The 11,645-nt window shown below is 42.1% G+C and overlaps 1 protein-coding gene across 1 annotated transcript in view; it reads left to right on the top strand.

Annotated features, from left to right (window-relative positions):
* The window catches only part of fuom (fucose mutarotase), a 138,306-nt gene extending 132,195 nt beyond the window's left edge, over positions 1–6,111 (top strand). Inside the window, 2 exon segments of the mRNA XM_072582885.1 lie at positions 4,569–4,642; positions 6,042–6,111. Of these exon segments, the coding sequence (XP_072438986.1) occupies positions 4,569–4,642; positions 6,042–6,111 (144 nt within the window).
* The last annotated feature ends 5,534 nt before the right edge of the window (positions 6,112–11,645 follow it).

Here is an 11,645-nt window from a genome sequence, read left to right on the forward strand (position 1 = left end):
GTATGCAGGTGCAGCAGACAGTGAAGAGGGCAAGAATGCCTTCATAGAGTCATACAGCACAGAAACAGACCCTTCGGTCCAACTCATCCAGGCCAACCAAATTTCCTAAACTAAATGGCTCCCACTTGCCTGCGTTTGGCCCATATCCCTCTAAACCTTCCTTATTCATGCACCTGTCCAAATGTCTTTTCAATGTTGTAACTGTACCTGCACCGACCACTTTCTCTGGAAATTCATTCCACACACGAATCACCCTCTGAGTGAAAAAGTTGCCCCTCAGGTTCCTTTTAAATCTTTCTCCTCTCACCTTAAAAATATGCCACCCAGTTTTGAACTAACCCAATTTGTTATTCACCTTATTTATGTCCTTTCTGATTTTATAAACCTTTATAACGTCACCCCTTAACATCCTATGTTCCAGTGAAAAATGTCCCAGCCTAACCAGCCTCCCTTTATAACTCAAACAGTCTTAACAACATCCTGGTAAATCTTCTCTGAACCCTATCCAATTTAATAATATTTTTCCTATAGCAGGGTGACTGGAATTGTACACAGGACTCCATAAGTGGCCTCACCAACATCCTGTGTGGCCTCAACATAGCATCCCAACTCCTATACTCAAAGTTTTGAGCGATAAAGGCACCCTTTAAGAAGGTTTAGGATTCTTAACCACCCTGTATACCTGTGATGCGAATTTCAAAGAGTTATATATTTGAACCCCCAGGTCTCTCTGTTCAAGAACACTACCCAGGGCTCTACCATTAACTGTACAAGTCATGTCCTTGTTCATTTAACCAAAATGCAACACCTTGCAAATTAAATTCCATCTGCCGCTCCTCAGCCTATTGGCCCAATTAGAGTCATCGAGATGTACAGCACGGAAACACTCCCGACAGTCCAATTCATCCATGCTGACCAGATATCTTAGACTAATCTATTCCCATTTGCCAGCATTTGGCCTATATCCCTCTAAACCCTTCCTATTCATATACCCATCCAGATGCCTTTTAAATGCTGTAATTGTACCAGCCTCCACCACTTCCTCTGGCAGCTCATTCCATACACACACCACCCTCTGCATGAAAACATTGTCCCTAAGGTCCCTTTTATATCTTTCCCCTCTCACCCTAAACTTATGCCCCCTAGTTCTGGACTCCCCCACCCCAGGGAAAAGACTTTGTCTATTTATCCTATCCATGCCCCTCATGATTTTATAAACCTCTATAAGGTCACCCCCTCAGCCTCTGACACTCCAAGGAAATCAGCCTTTCCTTATAGCTCAAACCCTCCAACCCTGCAGCATCCTTGTAAATCTTTTCTGAACGCTTTCAAGATTCCTTTGTAATCTTTGCTATCTTTCATCACTGTTCATGGTGCCACCAATTTTGGTGTCATCTGCAAGCTTACTAAACATACCTCCTAAATTCTCATCCATATCATTTATATAAATGACAAACAACAGTGGACCCAACACTGATCCCTGAGGAATATCCACTGGTCACAGGCCTCCAGTCCAAAAACAACCCTCCACCACCATACTCTGTCTCCTGCCATTAAGCCAATTTTGTATCCAATTGGCAAGCTGTACCTGAATCCCATGTGGTCTAACTTTACAAATTAGTCTACTATATGGAATGTTTTTGAAGTCTTTACCACCTTATCCCAGATCATCAATGTGGATTTCACCAGTTTCCTCATTTCCCCTCCCTCCACCTTATCCCAAATCCAGCCCTCCAACTTGGTACAGCCCTCATGACCTGTCCTACCTCTCCATCTTCCTTCCCACTTATTCGCTCCACCCTCCACCCCAACCTATCACCATTACTCCAACCTTCATCTACCTATCAAACTCTCAGCTACCTTCCCCCCCACCAGCCCAACCCCCCCCCCCCCCCCCCCCCCCATCACATTTATCCCTTGGTCCACAAGCCCCATTCCTGATCAAGGGCTTATCCCCGAAACGTCGATTTTCCTGCTCCTTGGATGCTGCCTGACTGGCTGTGCATTTCCAGCACCACACTCTCGACTCTGATCTCCAGCATCTGTAGTCCTCACTTTCTGCTAAAGTCCATGTAGACAACGTCTACTGCTCTGCCCTCATCAAGCTTAGGAACTGGGATATTTTGCTGAAAGTGTACAAGGCTTTAGTGAGAACATACCTGGAGTCGTGTGCAGCTTTGGTCTCCTTATCTGAGGAAAGATGTTCTGGCTATGGAGGAAGTGCAATGAAGGTCTACCAGACCAATTCCTGGGATGACAGGTTGATGTATGAAGAGGGATAGGACTATAGTCACTGGAGTTTAGAAGAATGGGGGAGGGGAATCTCATCGAAACGTATAAAATTCTAACAGGACTAGACACCGTCGTCCAAAACCAGGGTCACGGTGTAGGGATATAGGGTAGGTCATTTAGATCTGAGAGGAGAAGAAGTGGCTTCACCGAGGGGGCCGTACACCTGTGGAATTCTCTACAGAAAGCGGTTGGGGCCAAAACATTGAAGAAGGATTTAGATATAGTTCTGAGGGCTAAAGGGATCAAAGGTTATGGAGCAAAAGTGGGAACATGTCAGAGTTGGATGGTCATATGGAATGGCTGAGCGAGCTCAGTGGGTCAAATGGTCTACTTCTGTCCCTATTTGCTTTATTTCTACACCACAGCGGAGGAACCCAGTGAGAATATCAAAGGCATGTCGAAGCAATTAAATGTCTTGAAAATTGAAAAAATAAGCATTTGTGGTCAAGCTTAATATGTGGGAACTTGACAGTTATCTATAGAATTATCTGTGAGCTCTTTCGCTGAGAATTATGGAGAGACCGAAATGTCAATCTCCACTGGCAGCTTCCTGGGTACAAACTCAGGGTGTCGTTGAGATAAAAATATGGTGTGTGTCATACAACACCTGGCAGAATGGAAATGCTGGATGGGTTTCCATGTTTGGCAAGGAAAGGTGAATTTCCACAAGTCAGGGAAAGTGTATTTTGGATAAATGAAGCAATAGTATTAAACCAAAGTGTATTTTGGATAAATGAAGCAATAGTATTAAACCACAGAGCAATGAATCAACTATTCAGATGAAGCAGAATTCCTATGAAAATCTGAAATGACAGTGTTCTCAAGGACAATGGATTTTGTGATAATTTAATCGAACAGCAAAGGGCAAAAAATGCGTTTTTCTTAACCTAAACTAAAATGTCAGGGTTGACACCTGAGTTGAATACATTTTTCACTGCTTTACATTTAAAGCTACTCGGCTTTTGTAGTGCATAAAGTGTCTTACTCCGGCCTTGCGGCAGAAAGGGGAATTCAGAGATGCCGAGAGATTTTGAATTGTGTGGGTTAGAACTGTTAAAGGTGGCAGTTGTCGTTCCTAATGGTAGGATTTGTCCATCGTGACCTTGACAAATTGATTTTGCAAGTTGCTCTGCTTTTCATTGTTATGGATGTGTGATTAAAATGATAGAATTCGCTGATTTGTCTGCTACAACCACAAGTCACAGTTTGCTGCTTGCAAAGATTATGAAGGAACTCCGTATTGGATGTCGGATTATGGTTTACAGCACAGTAGTTCTAAATAGATGAACAGGAACAGGCACCTCCAAACCTTTTTCTGTCTTTTTCTACTCTAGCCCTTGTCACATCCTTTCAACTGGTGAAGCAGAACAACCTACAAGAATTTTTAAACGAACAATCAAATCCATAAATAAGTGCAATGTCACTTTAAATTTGAAATTGAAGTAATTTTTAATATGCCACATGACAAACATTGCACCAGCACATAGTAAATAGTGCAGTCACGTATCAAATAAGGTACTACAAATCTACTTAAAGACATCCGCACCTGAAGTGTGTGATCATTTGAATTGTGAATATGAGTCATAGTTTGGGAACACAGAATTTGAAGGAGTTTGAGTTTTCGGAATTAGATTGGAGTAAAATTTGGAATATGTTCAAGTTGACCATTTTTGTATGTAGAAGACATGTTAACTCTGATGTTAGATTATTTTTTAGTTTAATCAAGTGGCTAATCAATAATGCGAACATAGATTTATACAAGATTTGACATCAATAATTTCCAGTCAAGGGTTATCTAGGCAACTGAACTGCAATCTTAAAGATTTAAAGAGTTGTGAATAAAAATAGAAATTGGTGGAAATGCTCAGTCGGTCTAGCAGCATCCGTAGAGAGAAACCAGAGTTAACGTTTTGGGTCGAGTGACCCATGTGGTGCAGTGTTGGTGTCCCTACCTCTCGGTTCAAATCCCACCCAGGGGTGTGTAATAAATGTCAGAATGGGTTGATTAAAAATACCTGCAACTACTGAAGTACTTTTAAAATGGAGCTGTTGTTGTTGTGAAGGCTTCAATAATGGAGATAAAAAGTTGTGAAAATCAATTGAAATAAATGCTTCATTCATTATTTACTTTCATGGTTTTTCATGGTGGAAAGAAATGAACTCTTTTAGAAAAAAAGTAACTGAGTCTGAAGTGGGTAGTGCCAACACCATGGGCAAAGTCCGATAAATTCTCCTCCCATTGTATCTTTTATTCACAGTAGTTATTACTTTTTCAGAAAATCTTGGAAAAAGTTGAACAGTTTGTGTTTTACGAACGTACAAAGACATCATTTGCTGTGGTTGCTACAGGGTGAGTTTCTCCATAATGTTGGAACTCAATGTTTTTGTCACATTTTATTTTGTGTTCAGTAGATGTTGGCATATGGGCTCACCTACCGAAGTCTCGAAAAACCTCTTCATAAACAGGGGTCATTTTATATGCTGAGTATAAAACTGGACCATACCATGACAGTGATCACCATATTTGTTTTCTGTCATGCTGTGTGTGGGCATGTCTTAAATTCCTATGCAGCCCGTATCACCGATTTCATCCTTTGCACCCAGTTATACGGCACCGGTAAAAGAAACATCCACTTACGACGTTCAAATTTGAGGCTATTAATACGAGCTATGCTTGTTGTGACTGGAGAGGCTGTGAAAGCGGCTTGAATTATCCTATGAGTACATGCAAAGACAAGATTTCGGGGGATGGTAAGATGGAGTCATCTTGTACACTGGTCAACTTGTAATTTGAATTGGCATATATGCCATGATCCTTGGGTAAGCACTGGTAGTTTGAAAAGGTTTGACACAAACCAGAACCTGTAGGAGAAAAGTGAATGATTTTCACAGAAGATGTAGCCCAAGTCCTTTCAAACCCTCTGCATTCCCTGTTTTCAAAACAATGCGATGGTTTATCTCTTTAAGTATTGCACGTGAGGAAATGCAAGTGGCGTTCTTAGCTGAAGTGAGATTAGAACAGATGAAAGGGGGAGAAGGTTGGAAGGGTATGCAGACAGTGTTCATGCACCAGTCTCCTTCCACTCTAACATTGATCTGTTGGGCTTATTGTCGTTTTCTGTGCTGTAAATTTAAGGTAATATATGTAATTGGATCAGTGTACACTGATATAATTCTGTTCGCATCTAAAAGATATACATTCTGTCTTCCTTTTATTTTGCCATTATAAAGTTCCATGTTACTTTTTTTTAATGAAGACTGCCTACATAATCTTGTTACATGGTCATTTGAACTGGTCCCCAAAGGTAGAGCTGTACTGCCTATATAGGAACAGTGAATGTAGTTACGGCTTCACAAGTTTACATGGGCAGTTTCCTTTCCAAGTATGGACACAGACACCTGTAATGGAAAAGAATTTTTTAATATATAGATAGCGTAATTTATTGACCTGACATTTTTACCTGAGAAACTAGTATGCTTGACTAAAATATTCCTGTGGGTTACTGGAAGATGTCAATGCAATAATGAGAACAATACAAGATGAAAATATTCATTGTTTTTGCTTCTATTTCAATGATATGATTTCCAGGCATGTTGGGGAAGAAAAAGGATTACCATCTGGATTTCCAACAGATTACATATTACAGGGACACTGAGATATGCTGTTATTGTCTCCTTATTTCTGGGTCACATAATTGATCTTATAGGAATGAAACTTGATTTACATTCTAGTTGCTTTTCACTTTCAGTGAAACCACACTGTACGGAAACCTCATTCTGACAAAAGGCGTGATTTCTGCTGGACAAAATGGCGAGTGAAAATAAAGGATTTTCCTGGAAATTAATTAATAAATGCAATTGCAGAAATGCAGATTCCTGCTTCTAGTGATACAGTGATTTGTAGTTTCTTAACGTCGTTGTTTCTCAATGACATAGCTCTGAAAAAGGAAAGATATCCCGTGTACTGCAAATGAGTAGAATGCACATATTCTAATGGTAGCACTTATACCTTCCCAGTACAAATATTAAAAGTGGGGACTAAATATTGTGACTGTGTTACAGCAGATTGCTAAGATCATTGAACATTGTGAGCTACTTTGTGTAATGAATTGTGTGATGGTTACAATTTCTTCATAAATCATTCTGGTTTTTACTCCAGTGCTTTTTTTATCGAGAGGATTATGTAACATCACTTTCAATATTACCATGAATTACCAGGGATGAGTTTCATTTGTTTTGCATTTTCCTACTTTTGTAAACATTAATCCAAGGACAAATTCATACTGAGAGCCACCGCCTTCACAAATATTCAGTGAACTGTTTTTGTTTAAAAACATATGGGACTTTTCTCTTCCCTCCAAGTGTTTGCAATAAGTTTTCATTAAGGCCATCTTTATACAAGCTCAGATGAAATGCAGATCACGCAATCTGAGGAGCACAGTTTAAACTATTTCACTGCAAGTACAGAATCCTGCGCATCATGTTCTGTGGCTGTTCCTTCTGAAATTAAAGCACTCGCCCGCTTAATGTCAACACTGTCCAAAATGCCAGCAGCTAAGTAGAGCTGTTGTTCACTCTGTAATGTTGTTTAAAAGTTATTACCAAATTGTTGATACTCCAGTCCTGTTAATGGATTGCTTGGCTATGCTAATCGATCACTTGGGGTGATAAAGAGATCCAAATAGAAATGGAAAAGACATGTCTGGCCTTCAGATTGGGCAATTATTATGGAACAACTAATTGAGACCAGGGTGAAGGGCTTTTGCCCGAAACATCAATTTCAAAGCTGCTTGGATGCTGCCTGAACTGCTGTGCTCTTCCAGCACCACTAATCCAGAATCTGGTTTCCAGCATCTGCAGTCATTGTTTATAACAAGAAGATTTATACCATAAACTGCAGCTTTCTAACCCCATTGTTCCTCATCTTTGCAGGATGATGTTGCTTTATTGTGTGTGTTGGCTACTTGCTGAATCTGGTCTTAATCATTTAGGAACAGGATTCTGTTCCTGACTTGATCTCACTCTGCATTGCTTTTGCAAACATTGCAACAGGGCGATGGAGAGGATAATATTTCAGCCAAATAATTGGCCGGTCTGACACAAATCCTCAGGCCATTCGATTCAGCGATGAATTATTCACAGGGATTACATCACTCAGAAGCTGCAAAACACTAAGCTTGGTTGCGTTTAATGAGGGAATGGAGAGAAATCCACAGCAGGTTCAGTTGTCAGCTCAAACAAAGCAAAGGCTGCACACGCATTCACAATACGGACCTCTCTGGCAAACTGTGCTCAAGAGGCAATAACATGCACATTGCCCATGACTTGCAGAGATATGCGGAAATGTTACGTGAGACTCTGGGCTTGCTAAATCATTCTTGACAGTGTGTGGGCTTTGCTGTTAAAGCGAATTGACTAGCAGCCATGAAAAGTTGGCCACTTTTCTTACAGAACTCTGGAGGGATAGATTATTAGTCGCTACAATGCTTCATTAAGGAGTACTGCTTAAGAAAGACTCAAATTGAAGATCTAATTCAAAACCTCCCCACACACCCCGCAGGTGAAGGCAATATTTAAATGACATAAAAATCAAGTAATCGAATCTTGGCATCGAGATTGAGATCCAGTTGGGAAAAAATTAATATTCAAACAGGAAAGTGCCAACATTTTCCGGTATGAGTGTGCCCAGAACAAACTGCTTAAGAAAGAATCCAGCTGGAAATGTTTCCCAAGAATTTATTTTGCTGCAGGATTTAACAACATGTTGAGTGAAATGTTCTCTCCTTGTGTTCTATGATTGCTATTACCACAGGCCAGAAGTAGGCCATTCAGCCCATCACGTCTCCTCAACCATTCAGTCAGATTTTTAAATTCCTCCGAGGGATGTGAACATCAATGACTGGCCAGCACTATTGCCCATTGAGAAGGTGGGGGTGAGCTGCCTTCTCCAGCCCGGTAGTCCACATGCTGTAGGTTGACCCACAATGCCCTTAGGGAGGGAATTCCAGGCTTTTGACCCAGTGAATGAACGGCAATTTATTTCCAAGTCAGGATGGTGAGTGGCTTGAAGGTGAAATTGCAGGGGGTGGTGTTCCCATGTATCTGCTGCCCTTGCCCTTCTAGATGGAAATGGTCATGATGCTGTCTGAGGATTTTTGGTAACTTGCTGCAGTGCATCTTGTAGGTAGTACACAATGCTGTTACTGACTGTTGTGGTAGAGGGAGTGGATGTGGTACCGATCACATGGCCTGCTTTGTCCTGGATTTGTGTCAAACTTCTTGAGTGTTGTTGGAGCTGTACCCATCCAAGCAAGGGGGGAGTGTTCCGTCACACTCCTGACTTGTGACTTATAGATGGTGGACAGGCTTTGGAGAGTCAGGAGGTGAGTTCCTGGTCGCAGTATTCCTAGCCTCTGACCTGCTCTTGCAGCCACTGTGTTTATGTGGTGAGTCCAGTTGGGTTTCTGGGCAATGGTAATACCCAGGATGTTGATAGTGAGGAATTCAGTGACTGTAGCACCTTCAAATGTCAAGGAGTGGTGATTAGATTGTCTCTTATTGGACATGGTCATTCCATGGCATTTGTGTGGAATGAATGTTACTTGCTACTTGTCAGCCCAAACCTGGTTATTGTCAAGATCTTGTTACATTTGAACATGGACTGCTTCAGTATCTGAGGAGTCATGAATGGTGGTGAACATCCTCACTTATGATCTTACAATGGAAGGAAAATCATTGATGAAGCAGCTGAAGATTAGGTTACTAGATTAGATTACTTACAGTGTGGAAACAGGCCCTTCGGCCCAACAAGTCCACACCGCCCCGCCGAAGCGCAACCCACCCATACCCCTACATCTACCCCTTACCTAACACTATGGGCAATTTAGCAAGGCCAATCCACCTGACCTGCACATCTTTGGACTGTGGGAGGAAACCGGAGCACCCGGAGGAAACCCACGCAGACATGGGGAGAACGTGCAAACTCCACACAGTCAGTCGCCTGAGGCGGGAATTGAACCTGGGTCTCTGGCGCTGTGAGGCAGCAGTGCTAACCACTGTGCCACCGTGGTTGGGCCTAGAACACTGCTCTGAGGAACTCCTGTAGAGATGTCCTGGAGCTGAAATGACTGACCTCCAAGAACTACAACCATCTTCCAATATGCTTTGTAGAACTCCAAACAGCAAAGAATTAGGCGGATTGGCCATGGTAAATCTCCCCACAGTATCCAGGGTGTGTAAGTTAGGTGGGTTAGCCATGAGATGTGCAGGGTTATAAGGCAGAAGTGTGGGTATGGGTGGGATGCTCTTCAGAGTGTCAATGTGGACTCAATGGGCCAAATGGCCACCTTCTACACTGTAGGGGATTCTACGATTCCTCTCTTGGAGTCAGAAAAAACTGCTGTTTTCCCTGAACTCCAACTTGCCTGTGCAAAATGATGTCAATGTTCTTGCCAGCATTTGGAAATCCTGCCACGGACTCTCTCAAATGTAACCAGAAAACCACAGGTTCCAAGGTACTTACCTCTTACTGTGTTTCTCTCTCTCATAAATTGTCCATTTGCTGCATTACTGCATCATTGGAGATCAACCAACCATTATGTCCCTGCCTCTGGTATTCCGCTCCAAAATTCTATGTTTTTCCTCTCATTCCTGGTCTGATAAGCTGCCAAGATATCACTCTGTTTTGTTGTGCATGTGATCTCCCTTCCTGCTCCTAACTCCATTCCTGTTTGCAAGGCTTCAAATTCTTGCTCTGAGAAGCATTTTCCTTTAAGGATTCCAATGCTGCCTGAATGAAATGTGCCTGTCCCTTTCATAGAAGTCATTCGATGTTCAATAAGAGATAAAGCTGAATTCACTGGTCTCCTTAGATCAAGGATAGAAGCAGTGAAGGTGAAGGAATGGGGAAAGGGGTTCAAAAAATAGACTCAATCCCGTTGGTTAAGAGTTGAGTTTGGCTTGGATGGAGGATTGGCTGACTGAAAGAAAACAGAGGGTTAGGATAGATGGGTCTTTCTCTGGTTGGTGAACCTAACTAGTGGGATGCTGTAGGGTTCAGTTCTCAGACCTCAACTATTTACAGTCTGCCAGCAGGGGCAGAGTGTAACACAGCAAAATTTGCAAATGATACTAAAATAGGTGGGAAGGCAGGCTGTGATGAAGAGGTAAAGAGTTTACAGGTGGGTATTGAGAGGCAGCTAAAGTTTAACCTGGATAAGTGTTGTGGTTGTCCATTCTGACTGGAAAAATAAATGGCCAAAATATTTTCGAAATGGGAAACAGGTTCAAAGTGTGTCAGTGCAGAACAATCTGGGGCATGAATTGTAGAAAGTGGGTTTGCAGGTGCAGCGTGTAAAAGAAACTAAAATGGAATTGGAGCATTTCTCGCAAAAAGACTGGATTATGAAAGTAATAAAGTGTTGTTAGAATTATATAAGGTGTTGGAGAGACTATACCTGGAGTATTGTGTCCAGTTTTGGTCCCCTCAGTTATGGAAGGATGTGGTGGCACAAGAGGTAGTTCAGAGGAGGTTCACCAGGTTGGTTCTGGGGTTGAAAGTACTGTTATATGAATAGCTTGGCTGGACTTCAGAAGAATGGATTGGGGGGGGGAAGGGATCTGATTGAAGTCTATAAAATGCTAAGTGGGAAAAGGTGGACCAGTCTCGAAGGTCATAGATATGAAGTGAGAGGAGATCGGTTTGAAACTGAGATGAGAAGAATGATTTCTCTCAGATGGGTGCGAATCTGCCCCAGAGTGCAGTGGAGGCAGAAGCAATCAACAGACTCAAGAAAGAAATATTGAAGACAAAAAAATGCTGGAAATCACAGTGGGTCAGGTAGCCCACGTGGAGAGAGAGCCAGCTAATGTTGAGTCTCGACGCGAAACGTTAGCTTGCTGTCTCGCCATGGATGTTGCCTGACCCGCTGTGATCTCCAGCGGGTTTTCAGTTCAAATTCCAGCATCTGTAGTCATTTGCTCCTACAAGAAGGAAATAGATAATGTTTCTGATGAAAAGCAGGACAGAGGGCTACATGGAGTAGGCAGCAAAGTAGAGACCAGGATAAGATCAGCCATGACCATGTTAAATAGCAGAGAGGGTTCAAAGGGTTAAATTGCCTATTGCCGCTCCTAATTGCTATGTTCTTATATTAGTACAGTAACAATATTCATCAGGACAGAGGGAAACAGGAACAAGGATTCTGCTGCATTGTCTGTTAAGGCCAATTAAAAGCTCTCCCAGAGCCAACTGGAGGAGAATATGAAATTTGGAAGAAATCTGAAATGGGTATGGATGGATTAAAAATGCTGTCAGTTTCTGAGGGGAGGTGGGTACACAGTGAGAAGCCAGT

Source organism: Chiloscyllium punctatum, chromosome 13 (genome assembly GCF_047496795.1).
Source record: "Chiloscyllium punctatum isolate Juve2018m chromosome 13, sChiPun1.3, whole genome shotgun sequence".
NCBI lineage: Eukaryota > Metazoa > Chordata > Chondrichthyes > Orectolobiformes > Hemiscylliidae > Chiloscyllium > Chiloscyllium punctatum.